This window comes from Manis javanica, chromosome 4 (assembly GCF_040802235.1).
Source record: "Manis javanica isolate MJ-LG chromosome 4, MJ_LKY, whole genome shotgun sequence".
Taxonomy (NCBI): domain Eukaryota; kingdom Metazoa; phylum Chordata; class Mammalia; order Pholidota; family Manidae; genus Manis; species Manis javanica.
The window spans coordinates 126,450,278-126,465,525 of NC_133159.1; the positions used below are offsets into that span (position 1 = coordinate 126,450,278).

Here is a 15,248-nt window from a genome sequence, read left to right on the forward strand (position 1 = left end):
AGTCAGTTGGATGTACTGTAATGCGGGTGTGCCTTTAATGAATGTGCAGAGGTTATACGGATCAATTGTCCATTTGATTAATTCCCCTTGCAGGAGGGAATTAAATGTACTTAGGCTACACACCAGCAAAAGCTGAACGCTCTTTAAAATGTGATTTGCTGTGTTGAGGCTAATTTTTTTCTGGTCAAAACATACTTGAGATAATAATGGAAGTCAGTGAGAAAATGGAATTTGCCATATAAATATTCACTACATACTCATTTGTAAGAAATGCATCTAATGTGCAAAACAAAGTCAAGGTCTACATAGTATTTGCCATTATCTGCAGCAAACCTTTGAGTTCTTATTTGCTCATTTCATAAAAGAGGTGATTATTTCCTGTTTTAGAAATAATTCATTGTCCAAACTTCATCCTTTCCCTCTATGAAGCATTCAACATTAGCGTATGAGAGACTTCCACATCCCAGCGAGGCAATTATCTTTTTCAATTCCTGGGCAGGTGTGAAAACACAGTCAAAAGAAAGGTCTTGTACTTTGTATTACCGGGAATAATAATGTCTGATTTGTCAGCGGAAAGGAAGGAAATACTCTGGGTGGTATCGGGAAGCTGGGACACAGATGCAGAGGCTGAGAGCGCACATCACCGCACGCACTCCGGGAGTGTTTGCTGAATACCTCTGATGTGGGGGACACAGGGCTGGGTCCAGGAGGTAGAGCCCTGGGCAAATCGAAGTCATTGTTATCACGGAACGTGAAGTCCAGAGTGAGACACGGACATCAATCAAATTACTCAAATGTACAATCGCTTCATTGTTCTGTCCCAAATGATATAAATTCCCAAACTATTAGGTCATATCCCAAGGCAGGTAGAAAAACTCACAGCAAAAGAGAACACTAAATCAGATTTCCTTCCTGTTTAGGGTAGGTGTCTTGCTGAGAATCACTAGAAAAACAAAGACACAGGGGAGGATCCACTCTGAATGTAGCTTGAGGTGGGAAACCTGTTCCTTTAACCCACACTAATGAACCTCTCCAAGTGAGCCCAAATGAAGCCCAAGGACAACCCTTAAGGTGCTGAAACCCTCAGGGCTGCTGCTGCAGGCTTTACTGTCCCAGCTGCAGAGAAGCCTGCATGTTCCCCCAACAGACCTTATCTGCCTCCCATCCTGAGCTGAGGGAGGGAGGAGGGTCCGCCCCCAGCTGGGAGCAGAGCACAGAGTTGGTGCTCCTTCTTCAAGAGCCAAGGCACGCAGAGTCCTCAGAGCCCTCCTCTAAGCCAACCTCCGCTTCTTGATTCTGCCTGTTCTTATGGTCTGGGTCTTCAGTATTGGACCTCCATTCTACAGATGTTAATTCAACATGTACTAGATGCTGGTGACATAGCAATAAATAAGACAAAGGTCTCTGATTGAAAAGAGTTCACATTGCAAAGGGGAATGCTTCCAATCAGAAGCAAGATCATTTCAGAATGTGGGAAACGTCAGGAAGAAGATAAGTAGAGGATCCATCATGATTATTGCTGAGTGTGTGTGTGTGTGTGTGTGTGTGTGTGTGTGTGTGGTGGGAGAGGTTGTCTTTTAGAAAGAGTGGTCATGGGAGGTTTCCTGAGAACTGAGACTAGAACAAAAAGATGAGAGGCCAACAGTGGAACAGAAAGCATGGGGAAGGGCATTCCAGGCAGAGGGAACCATGCGTGTTAGGGGCTCCATGTGAAAATGATTTTAAGAAAGGATGCCAGTGTGACAGAAGTGCAGGAATGAAGCATCAGGGCAGCGGGCAAGAACAACTCAGTCCCACGGGGAATTCATATTTCAGTCTAAGTGCACTGGGGAGCAACTGGAGTTACTGATGTGACCTCTATTGGTTCTCACAAAAAAGAGGCACAAGAGCAACTGGGAGTGATCTGTAAGGGATTCTGGGTGAATGAAATCAATGAAAAGCACAGAGGGAGATGAACCATGAGGTCTTAGTCTATGAATGGCGTTGGTATTTTCAACTACTTTGGATTTCCCACACTCCTATTCATTCCAGGAACACAGTGATTACAATTTCGCTAAATGTCATTTGGAAACATACCTGAGGATTTAACCAGAATACAGGTGGCAACACTTCACATAAGCATACAAAAAAGTTAAGTAAAAGAGGGCACAGATTCTATTTGGCTATTTTAACATGCATAACTTAAGACAATGTCTTCATTACTGACCAGTCATTTATTTAGGGTGAGCCAGCTATGCAGATAGGCAACTCTTCTTGGAATAGAAGAGATTTTGTGCTCAACGGAATTACAAGGGGAAGGGGCACCAGTTCTTAACAGAAATTACAGAAATCTCAGCAGAATTAAAACACCATTTCTCACATGGTCCATGACCTTATCCCATTCATCTCCTCTCTCCTTTGCACATGTTCTACTGTCAGATAAATCTTCATAAGGTACAGTTTCATCATTTTACTCCTCTGAGGAAAAATTTTCAATAGTTCACCACTGCTTACTGGATAAAAAATATATTCTTAACACATTATAGTCTGACTCCATCTTCCTAGACTTATGACCAACTACCTCCACCCAAATCAGGAGTCTGTTTCCTCTTCCAGGAACATGTCATGAGTTTTCTAATTTCCAGGCCTTTGCCTATAAAATTCCATTTTCCAGAATCAGTAGTTCTTAACTTTTAGGGATCCTCAACCACTTTAAGAATTGGTGAATGATAAAGATCCTCTCAATAGAACAAGCACACAGATTTCTGCACAATTTCATGGATACCGTGACAGCCATCCTATTGGAATCTGACACATCTTTTAAGGCCCAGATCACATACGTCTCCTCCCTGAAGTATTTCCAGTCCTATTCGCTTCATCCCACAGTGGCTGTGTCCCTCTGTGCTCATAGAGTTTACTTGCTTGGATACTTAATTGGATAAGTCACTTGCTTGGATATTTTATGGCTTTAAGCCCTCTTTTATACTATGGCCTTGAATGTTTCTACCTTGTGCTATTTAAATTTTTATCTACATATGTCTGATTTCTCTCACTAGAATTGGAGTTTAAGGGCAGAGAATGTTTTAGTCATCTTTGTATTCCCAGTGACTCATTCAGTGTCTGGTGTGAATTCATTAAAAAATGAATTAATATGAATGACAAAGAATATGGTTCCCTAAAAAATTAAAAACCCCATTCATGGTAGAGACTACCTTGCTTTTATCTGTGTGTTACCAGAGTGAGAGGGGTGCTGAATAAATGTGGCCATTGAATAATAAGAAAATAGCATTAGGAATCATTCACTGAGCATCTATACACCAAACTCCTTAAAACTCATGTGTGGTGTGAGATGAGGAGACCAAGAATTAGGTTCAGGTTTCTCATGGATAAGCAGCTGGAATGTGTTAGAACTGGTGTTAGAATTCAGGTGTGTATGACTACCTAGTAGTTCCTCAGGAAGTCCCAGTGGCCTTGACCCGGATGGCCACTGGGTGGCCTGAGCCAGACAGCAGTAGGGCTCTCTGTCAGTGCCTGATGCCCACACTCACCTGTCTGTCAACGGCGTGATCACCAGGCGAGGTGTATTTCCCAAGTACTCTTAGGAATATTGAAACTGGGCATCACAGATGTTAGCGAAGCAGTGCTTGGCTTCATCATCCCAATGGTGCCGCAGCTGGGACAGCCAGAGGAAGGCCTGGGCATTATCCACCTGGAGAGAGTGGCAGGGGCAGAAGAGGTGGGTGAGCCACAGGTTAGCAGGTAGTAGGTGGCCCCTTGGCCACAGGACACACAGTGCACTGACGGACTTGGCTGCTGTCTCTAGACACAAGCACAGCACCCTGTGCCCACAGCGCAGAAAGCATGAGCTGCTCTGATCGCATTGTTTTGCTGGGGTTTTAAAAGATAGGAGCAGCCCCCATGATCCTCTTGCAGCTCTCGGGCCAATGCAGAGTCTGGGGCCCCCATGTTTAGGCCATAGGTGAGCTTCTCCACAGCCAGAGTATTCATGGTATAGTTGCCCACAAACAGGGACTCACCTTCTGAGCAATCATCTTGGTCATCACATCCTGGGCATGCACATCAATGGTGCATATGGTCATGATCTTCTGCTGGTCCCCCTTGGAGAGCTGGCCAATCAGCATGGTGATGAGGGTTTTGAGCTGGGCTGCTTGCTTCTTATAATAGTCCTTCATGGCATTCTCATAGCCTTCCTCCAGCCTGGTAAATGCAAGGCCCACCTCTGTGGTCCACCAGATCTGAGTGCAGGTCAGGGCTACCTGTAGCACCAAGAGGCACTTAGTAAGCCATTGCCAGGACTGTCTCCACAACCAGCCCACTCATCACCCAGCCAGAGCTCACAAGTAACTGTGTGGGTGGCACTAGCTCCTCCCCTCCCTCTTCAACCAGCATGGACTAGATGAGTGAGCCACATGCTTCTAATTCCTTGGAGAGGTGAAGTGGGAACACAGTGGGAAAAAAGCACTTTCTGCCCTTGTAAAATAGATCACTTGGTTGAGAACAATCTTATCTACTCCTACTGCTTCCATTACCACCAATATCTGTAGCTCCCAGGGGAAGGGAGGGGTGGTGCATTGCAGCCAGAGTCATTTTCAAAAATTCTCATCAGTTCTCCCCTCTCTTTTATTACCTTGCTGAGAACCCTGTAAAGGATTCAGATGTGTCTTAGAATCCTGTCAGACTCCCTAACATGGTCTGAAGAATTGGCTTTGAGTTTCCTCTCCAGAGTCCATCTCCTGCTTTAAGCTCCCGGTCCTTCCCTCACTCTTTCTTCAAACACACCGAGTTCCTCTCCATTCCTCGAACACATTAGGCTGTTCCTTGCTTCTGAGACTTTACTCCATGCTCTTCCCTATGCTCAGTTGCTCTTTCTCTTCTCCATTATTAACTTGTCCACTCCAGTTTTAGATCTCAGCTTAAATATCATTTTCTCAGGGGTCCCGAGCCCACTAGCTAGCCATATGCTCCCAGAGTACCCCGAGTCTCTCATCCAGCCAGGTCCCATGTGAAGGGCCTGACTCCCACGCCAGTCTGCAAACTCCAGTGGGTGGGGCAGGGTAGTATTGTCTTGCTCCCTGCTGGTGTCTCTGGTACATAGCACAGGGCTTGGCACACATGGAGTTGGCTGGTTCAATGAGTTGAATTGTTTATATTTTCTCCCTACTGCAGCCAAAGAGGATAAAGATGGGCAGCCCTTGATTCTCCAAGGGATTGTTTGGATTAGGTCATGACTGACAGTCCAGCTCCTTCTGCTGACCCCTCGCAGGCCCAATGAGTCACGTATCTGGCAGCAACTGAAGGCAGGAGGTCAAGCTAGCAGAGGATGGGGGCCCACAAGGTCCTGGGTGGGAGACCACCTGAGCTGGGTAGTCAAAGAGCCACATCTCCCTCGGCTTTTCTTCATATGCAGTTACACCTTCTGTCATCTCGTGCCTTACGCTGGCCTTCCTTTGAGCAAGCACGTGGTTCAACCATATTTCCACCTGAAAGAACAACTCTGAGTTAGATGCTGGGTTCCTAAGAAGATATGATCAGTAATATGCATTTTTGTCCATTCAGCCTGAGGGAGTGAAGAGAATGGAGCCCAAGCATGATGTATAACCCCAAAGGGCAGCCAGAAGGCACAGGGACACATTTTGTTTGTGTAACCCAGATGGTGATAGGTGAGAACCAGGCTGTTAGCATCAGCAGGTGGTGCCCATTTAGAACATGCAGGACAGTAGCAGGTGAAGGGGATGGGGGGCTGCCATCTAGAGTTCATACAAATCTTCATCTGGGTTGAGCTGGGTGTAAATAAGTCAGTGGATTCTCATGACGTGTTCACACTGAGTATGGAGAAGTAAGCCAGGCTTACGTTTTTCAACTAAGGGCTTTCCGGGTCTTCAGAAAGAACACATTCTGAATCAAACCCCAGGGTCCTCTCATAAAACTGAGAATGTCCAATTCTTTTCTGGTACTGCAACTGCCTTCCAAGATATGGGTGGTAGAAGGTGGGATTCTATAAGAGATCCTCTCTCCAGGTGTTACTTAGGACTAGACTAGACCCTCCAGGGGTAATGCTCTGCTGGATTATTTAGGATAATGAACAAAGAAGGGATTATATTTTAGTGGCAGTGGCTCCAGATGGGAAGGAGACTTAAGGAGAAAATTGTTGCATGCTTTGTGTTTCCTGAATTATCATGGGAGATTTGGAAGTAGTAGTTCTTGGAGCAGGGTGGTAGTTGGCTCTGTTAGGGGTAGGGCTATGGGAGGAAGTGGCTCCGAGGTGTATTTTCACAGAGAAGTGGCATCTCAGGAAAATGGCTGATGGCAAAGGGCATTTTCTCCCAGGGAAGATGTCAGGGTTCCTGACTTCCTGGTGGGGTGCCCCAGGGGCTGTCATTGTAAAGTCTCCTGGCACTGCTAATCATTGAAAAAAAATCCTTTTCTTGTTGACTCAGATGGTGGTTTATGTGCATATTACCCCTCTCTGCAGGGGTCTTTGGGTGGGGAAGGTGTATGAATCGTGACATGTGTCCTTCCCAGAGAGAGTAAAGCAGGTGATAAGAGGCTGCTCCAACATCGGATCAATGGAGGGAAGCTGGCAGTCCCAGGGCACAGACAGCAGTTCCGGCCCAAGGTCAAACAGGTCATCCTGCAGGTTGATGCTGACTGTATTTGAATGCAGACCACTGAGACAGAGAAGACATAAGGAGAAAGGACTTTTACGTTACCTGACCACTACAGTCACAAGGCTCACTGAAGGCCACGTACTCTTCTTCCTTGCTGTACATGCCAATACTTATCTTGGTTGGTCTCTCACTGGCATCTAGCTGGAACTGCATCTTGGCCATACTGTCAAAGGGTTTGGAAAGGTGGCGTTGAACCTATGAAGGGACACCATGCCAAAGGATTGGAGAATGTGTCCAGGGATTTACTTAGTAGTATTTTTGAGAGAGCTACCATGTGATAACTGTTACCGTATTGGATACCAAACATTTAGAAGGAAGCCTATAGGAACAATGATGACGTGAAGTCAGGAACCAACTGAATTGGGCAGAAGTGGCCAAAGAAATAGAAAACTAGCAGGAATCATGGACTAGCTACAAACCAATGAAGCCATAAAAGTTTGATTAACTTCTGCTTAATCTACTAAAGATGGGAACAGATTGGAAGAAAAAGTAATGGCTAATTCATAAACCCTCTTCCTAAGAAAATACTACTATGCAGCAGGAGAGAGGCACAGGAGAGTCTGCAGAAGAGCACTACCACGCCCAAATCCAGAGGGCCACAGGGCAGTGGTGACAGTGGCCTATGGAAGAAGTCGCCCAGTTGTTGGAACTGCTTTGATGACACAGACCAGTATCTGGAGGATCCACAGAAGGGCAAGCAGGCTCACCCCAAGCAGAAGGCCTGGCCATGCCAGGGCTTCTCCCTAGCCCAGTATCTCTCGGTACAAGCCCCTTAGGGATGCCCCGAGAAGGACTTCTAGGAGGGAGGCTAGGTAGAGCCACACTATGGTCTTGAAGGGAGGGAAAGGGCAGGTTGGAGAGGAAATAAACAGAAACTGGCCTTCTGGTAGGGCTTTAAGAAATACCAGATCCTTCAGGCTGCTGGAATCCTGAATAGTGATCTTGAATTTACAATAACCAGCTTTGTGGCTTATGAGCTTCAGAAGAAGAATTCAAAGTGTAATGAAGTAAACTGTGAAGGTGCTCAAGAAGATCCCACCCACAGTGATTCGGGACAAATATCTTGATGGCATGGGTCTTTCTTTATCCAAGAAAAAATAGTGAATTAAAAAAAAAAGAAAACCGCCATCACCAATGTGGGATCTACGTGCAACTTAAAAGAGGACTAAACTGATAGAGCAAGAGTATATAATTATTTATATACAAAATTTTATTATTACATTATATTATGAGCATATATATTAGAAGCTTTACTAAAGGAAACAGGGGTAGTTAGGAAAATATCACACTGTATTTTTTTTCAATTAAATGCAAGAAACATGATCTTTATGAAATATGAGCTGAAAGATAAGTTGGTAGAGGTGGAGAAATAAAGCGACACAGCAGTTCTATACTAATATTAGCAATACTGAAGGACTAAGTGACCCAACATTAAACATGGTGAATAAACTTGGGAAACTGTGGAAGAATGCCAAAGAGGAGGACTAAGATAAAAATATGTACAACTATGTGAAGGAAATATATGTGACATAGAGAAAATAGAATTTCAACTTATAGAAGTAGGATGAACCTGAAGGAAAAAAATGTCCAGATAAATGGAATATAAATGTTACTTAAAAGCATACTGAAAGAAAACTTTTTTAAGATAATGAAAGCCCTAGTTTTCAGATAGGAAAAAACCTCAGTGTATCTTGGGAACATTAACAAAATAAAGCAAATGTATAAACATAAAAATTTTCTAAACATTTAATTGAAATTTTCATCTCCATAGAGATCCAAATAGAAAGAAATTAGGCTTCCCAGAAAGGTGAAATTAAAAGGCAGGCAGTCTGTACAAGTCTTCTGTGAGACACAGCAGAGCTATGTTTGCAGGGATTTGAGGAGAAATTGCTGTGAATTCCAACCCCCAACATTCAATCACTTCCATGTGAAAACTACAAAGAGTCACAGATATAGAAGGAATTGGGAATTACTCTACCATGCTTCATCTCTGGGGTCATATGGAAGGGGCAACTATGTATAGATTTACTCAAACCAAGTGAGAAAAAAATAAAATAATATATTTGAGAATGAGTACCTTATGTACAAAAGATATAAAAGGTCTGACAATGATCTTTGACCCTCCTATACATAGAATTAATAAACACATAGTTACAGAAACAGAATGCTAATGTGGTAAATATTTCAACTCCACCATGCCTGGGCTACTTTGTGAACACTGAATCTATAGTGGAAAAAAAAGAGAGGCTTTAACTACCAGGGATAAAGAGAGAGAGAAAGCTCTCTCTTTATTACTTACCAATGATCTAAAAATAATTTCAGTAAGTTAGAAAGTCACTGACAAGGACAGAAAACTAATGCACTGGTGCCATCTTTTGGCTCTGCTGGAGAAGGTCTCATCCATTACTGGTAGTACAAAAGGCTGCAATTCCTATAGAGGGGATTATGTAACAAGACCACATCATTTACCCTGTGACCCAGAAATCTGGCTTCTGGAAATTTACCTGGAAGATAGACCTCCAACAATACAAACCTCAAAGTTATTCAATGCCAGTTATTTGTAATTGCAAAACAGTATTAAAAACCTATGGTATATTAGTCCATGGAGTTTGATGCAGATGAGAAAGATATCTTTGAATTGATACAGAGTGATGTAGGGAACATGGAACATCCTACAGCTAGTATCCTCACCTGAACCTAAACTACTTGATCATGTAACCGGCCTGCTGCTAAGCTACTGCTTCCACACCTGTACACAAGGAGCTATTATTGACTGAATCACTATATAAAGACTTCTGCCTGGTGCTCTGGGCAGAAGCAGAGATGAAGGAGGATTATGGACCTGCAAACTGCTGGATGTGGATGTAATTCTAGTGCTCCAACTACTGCCAGGAGAGTAAAGCCGAGTATAAACCCTTTTACCCCAAGACTGCCGGGTTGTCATTTCTTGGTCTCACTGAAACCATAATGAATTTGACCTGGGCTGAAACCCTCAGGCAAGGCAGGTGAGAAGGGATGAAAGCCAAAGGAACCCACAATAGGGATGCCATAGCTCCCCTCCCATCAGCTGTTCTGATGTTCAGACCTTTGATACATAGCAGTGGTTCTCAAAGTGTGTCCTGAGACCAGCAGCAGTGCTTGGGGAATCCTTACAAATGCAAATTATTTAGCCCCACCCAGACTTACTGAATCAGAGACTTTGGGGCAGGCCCTAGGAATCTGTATTTTTACAAGTCTTCCAGATGATTCTGTTTCCCTCTCAAGGTTAGAACACCTGTCTACAGCTCCAAATAATAACAGTGAGTGCTTCAATTAGTTACTTTACTATGTTCTGAAAACCTGTAACACAGTAGGCATCTCCCAATTCACAGAGGAGGAAAGTTCCTCAAAGAGAAGTGGTACATCAAAGACCATTTGGTTACCAAGTGGCTAGAACCAGGGGCTAGAACCCAAAAGTTTGGACTGCTCACACCCACTCCTTCCACAACCACCCAATGTCCAGTTAAGACAACTTCCAAGCTTATCTCCCCATGGGAATTTTAGCTCTAACTTTGGACCACAATTCGTTGGACCCCTCTTTATAATGAAATCAACAGCATTCTCTGTAAAAGCTTAGCTCTTTCCACCTTTGCCATCCTCAATGCTTCTCCAGTTCTACTTTGGGGAGCCATCACCCCTGATAGGCTGGAGGGCCCCCAGGAAGCCGTGATAGGGGATGAAGAAACTGAGATTAGGGATGATGCTGGTGGCAATGCAGGTCTGATACTCTGGCAACACTGCCAGAGAGAGGAAGCATCAGTGGAACCCACACTTCTCCCGCTGGGAGCTCCTGAGGCCTTCTGGATGTTTCTACAGGTGCTCCCTCAGCTTACCTGTTGTGGAGCTGTGCTGTTGGAAAGTATGTCTAACAAATCAGGAGAAGAGAGAAAGTAAAACCTAGGGAAGGCAAGCCTTTTGGTATCCAGGTACTCTGCCACGGCTTTCTCACACAGGTACAATCTGAGGGCACAGACACAGAATTCCTAATTAAGTTTGCCTAGGTGCATAGATACACAGACCTTGATGTGAACATACACAGTATATGGAATACATGCAGAAATGAGTGCAAGAAACATAGGTATTGCAAACAAACACTGATACATTTCCATCAGAATGAACACTCCACTATTAGCAAATCCAGGCACACACAGAAACACACGTACTCACTCTTTCACTTGGGCAGTTAAATAGGTCAGGAGCTCAGAGACAGAATGGGGAGAAGAGAATATCATCTCCTGCATTACAAGAGGGGGCAGCTAACAGACCATCACCTGCTCTGAATATCTTCCAGTTTTTCGTGAAGACCTGCTTTGGTGGTGGCTACGTTTGGAGTTTTCTGAGCATCATAAGCTAGCTCCTTAAAGTCAACGTCAATCCCTTCAAATCTTTTAGAATCCTGCAAATAAAAATGTGGAAAAACATTAACTACCGCCCCCCTCAGTTCCAAAATCTCCCCTTCTGAGGCAAGTCAGGAGCAGAAACCTGTTCTTAGGTTGTCTGAAGATGCTAAGAAAGCGATACCTTTCGCCTCCAATGGCAGTTCTCAAACATTTTTGTCTTCAAAACCCTTTACCCTTTTAAAAACACTGGAGAGTACGAAAAGCTTTTCTGTATGTAGGTGTTTCGTTTGTCTACCAATACAGTTTTCTACATTAGCAGCTAAAGCTGAGAAATTTAAAAAATATTTGTTAATTAACTTAAAAAGTAACAATATTAAACTCATTATGTTAACATAACATGTTCTTTTATCCAAAATAATTATATTCCCCCAAACAAAATAACTTAGAGAAAAAATGGCATTGTTCCTTTTCTTCTCCTTTCTTTATTGCAAATCTCTTTAATGTTGGACTTTAATGAGATGAGTAGATTCACTTCTCCGCTTCTGCATTCAGTGTGTTGTGATAGCATATGTCATGCAACCTCTGGAAAACTCCCCTATATGCTCATAGAAGAATGAAAGTCCAAACGGAAAATAACATTTTAACATTACTATTAAGACAGTTTTGACCTCGACTTTTGACTCTTGGAGGTCACTGGACCACACTTTGAGAAATGTTGGCATCAAACACAGAACTCCTAAGTCAGGTAGATAGTGGATCCAGTATTCTTTCTGGGTCCATACAGAAGTTTAGGCAACCAGACTAAGTTTTTCCTCAGCACTTGTGATGTCAAAGTTAGATGTCATCATTTTTCCCAAACACACATCCCCCCAGAGTGTTGTTGAAATGATTCTGAGAATAACATATGCAAAGCACTTTAGCTCAATACCTGGGACCTAGAGTTTGTGGTATTATTATTACTATATAACAACAGTTACAACAGTATGTGCTCTGTGCACTGTTTTAATTGACTCCCTGAAAGAGGTACTAGTATTAGTCTCAGTTTACATCGCAGGAAACCAGGGCACAGAGAGGGTGACTTTCTTACAACCCCGCAGCTGCAAGTGGCAGCATTCAGACTCAGGAGCACGCTGCAGGCCCTGTCTGCCCCAGACCTCTGTACTCCACCCCTCTCCAGGAAGACTTAGACTAACAGGGCCACGTAAAGTGAATTATGATTCCCTAATGAGATACTTTGCTCCAGTTATGGGTGGAAAAGGTATCAAGGTTATAGAAGTATTGGAAATACTGAGCATCAATGTTAAAATGAAAAAGCTGAATTGAGAGAACTATAATTACACCAAGAGCAATTATGTAAAAATATGCATATACATAAACAAAAGTTGGGAAATACTCTTTTTTTTTTTAAAAGAAGTCATTATTCTTCAGACTTGGGGATTTTCCTTTATTTTTTTGCATAGTTTATACTAATTTCATATGGTTATAGGATATACACATTTTCTCTCAGATTTTGTTTTCAAAGCACTGTCTCCCATGTTAATAAAACAAATATATTCTGTACCTTGGCATAGTTTGTCACAGAGTGTATGCTTTTGTGTAGTGAACATCTAAGTGTGTGTGTGCATATATATATTGATGTATTTGCATGTGCAGTGTATGTCTTGCATACTGTCATAGAAGTACTTTATTTTGAATCAAGGTATAATTCTTCTATATCCTGAGAATTCTCAGTCTGCAAAACGAAGATTCTGTAGGTCAACGGTGTGAAGGATCTCATTACGCTGTATTTCCAAACGTGTGTGTTTTGTTACCCTGGGTGATGGAGTGACCGTAACTCATCTATGTAATATCTAGAGATTTCACTCAAGCAGTCTTTCTTACTCCCCTTCGGAATTGCTGATCCTTCCTTGGTTCCAATCTTGCAGCTGGAAAAGGCCACCACCTATGAGAAGCTGAGTGAGTGGACCAGCGCAGACATGATGCAGTTGTATGACGGGCAGCTGCATCTTCCTAGGTTCAGGCTGGAAGAGACTTACAATCTCAAGTCAGCACTGAGCAGGATGGGGATGAGTGATGCCTTTGACCAGAGGAAAGCTGATTTCTCAGGAATGTCTGCAGAGAGAAACCTGTTATCTGTCCAATGTTTTCCACAAGTCCTATGTGGAAATAAATGAGCAAGGCACAGAGGCTGCAGCTGGCACTGGGAGTGAGGTGGGTTTAAAAATGAGCCTCCCATCCATTGAATTTAATGCAAACCACCCACTTCTCTTCTTCATCAGGCACAACAAAACCAACAGCATTCTCTTTAATGGGAGATTCTGCACCCCCTAAACCTTGTATCTCTCTCATCAAACAAGACCATCTTATGGTATAAAAAATGCATCATAAGAATGAAAAACACAATTAAACATCAGTTTGTAGCCTAGATCTTTTTCATATTTGAATATTAGCAGATAAATCTTGAAATAATGCACTCTAATAACCCTATGGTATCTATATAACTTGTAGAAGTTTTATTTTTACCATTTAACATTTTGTCTTAATGTGACTTTTATTTACATCTCAGAAATACCGAATGTCTTACAATTCATGAACTACTTGGCCACCGTGTTATCATTGACACTGTATTTCATATGCATCATTTAGTGAAGACAAATCTTTGTAAAGGAGATAAATTGATAAGCAAGAATTTTCCCAAGAATGTAGTTTCAATAGTTCACAAATTACCATGGTAAAATTAAATCTCCCTTTCTGCTATCTGAATATTTAACAAACACTTATGATGTCGACATCAATAGAAAAAACAAAAAACTACAGAAATCCAAACAAAATCTGGAGCACAGTTAATAGCAATGCACCAGTGTTGGCTTCTTACTTTTAACAAATGTATCATGGTAATGTTGGAGATTATCATTAAGGGAAACTGTGTTACTACCATATAGAGTTCTTTGTATTACCTTGGCAACTTTTCTGTGAATTTCAAAGTTCCAAAATAAACATTTTATTAAAAAAATTATTGTGTGTAAAGCTGTTGTACAAACATCCCTGCTTTTATAAATCATATAAAGTAGAAGAATAAATTTCTAATTTATGTAAATGTATATTATTGGTTATAAGAAGGTATTTTTAGTAATACTGAATCTCCATACATTGGCTGTGTTTTCTTAACTTATTTAAAAACGTTCACACACACAACTATTTATTGGTAGTCTCATTAGCTGTTATGGTCATTTTAGAGGCCGATTATATCACATTGTCTTGCTTTCTTTCTACTCATCTAATAAAATGAAAGACTGGATCTGACATGAACCGTTTCTAATTCGGTTTAAGAATATATGATTTCTGTACCAATTTTGGTTCAGTATTATAGGATAAATAAAAAAGGTTCTATGCCTAGCTCCAAAGATAGGAAATTGTAATGTACCTGACATTGTCATATCTTTATGAAACATTTTGCTTCTATCCATAAAATCTCACACTAAGGAGCAATGAAAGAATTCCCCGTGTCTGTGTCCCAGTAAACTTAAAGAACTTAAATGTTATGTATCATTGTACATCCCAAAGAAATGTAGGCAACAAGTGAGTCATTAGCGTAGACATCAAGCCAGGATAAAGGCCCGCAAAATACTCAGAGGTTGCCAATCAGAAAATACTAAACATGGTATTTAAAAAATTTGGTTTGCAAGAACAAATGATTTTAAAGAGGATAAATACAATTTACTAGTTGGATTTCAACCAGAAATCTTCAGGTAATTAGTATGTGGATGAAAGACAAGTGTCAAGGTTTATGAAGTACAATCAGTGATGCCTTTATTCTACTTGAATCAACCAATTTATTTCCTGCAGAGCATTCCCTCCTTAAGGAGATCAATCCAGGTTGAGAAATGAAGTGAACTGAAAACTAGATCTTCAAATTAGCATATTGCAAAGTGTTAAACTAAGATTAAAACAAATGTATTCAATCACACTGATGTCACTAAATTTTAAAATGGTTTTTGTGAGTACAAAGATGTGTATATCTAAAGAAAAAGCTTTTTCATATTCTTTAAATTTTTGTTTGATAGCGTTCATAACATCAGTATTTAGCATACTAGCACATATAAATTCAAAGTGATGCGGAGATGCACGCTCAAAAATTGTTTTCGATGGGAATCCTATCAGAAGAGTTTGGAAGCCACTGGCTTTAGGAACCTTTAAGCTC

General features: G+C 41.8%; 1 protein-coding gene and 1 pseudogene across 1 annotated transcript; both read right to left on the reverse strand.

Moving 5' to 3' along the window:
• LOC140848606 (dynein axonemal heavy chain 9-like) overlaps window positions 1-15,248 on the reverse strand; it is a 198,895-nt pseudogene that overhangs the window by 112,708 nt on the left and 70,939 nt on the right.
• Window positions 3,546-5,460, reverse strand: LOC140849028 (dynein axonemal heavy chain 9-like). Its single transcript, XM_073234823.1, has 3 exons — window positions 4,628-5,460; window positions 4,017-4,256; window positions 3,546-3,688 (listed from the first exon to the last, which is right to left on the reverse strand). The coding sequence occupies exons 2-3, from the start codon at window positions 4,170-4,172 to the stop codon at window positions 3,578-3,580; spliced, it is 267 nt and encodes an 88-aa protein (XP_073090924.1). The 5' UTR covers window positions 4,173-4,256; window positions 4,628-5,460; the 3' UTR covers window positions 3,546-3,577.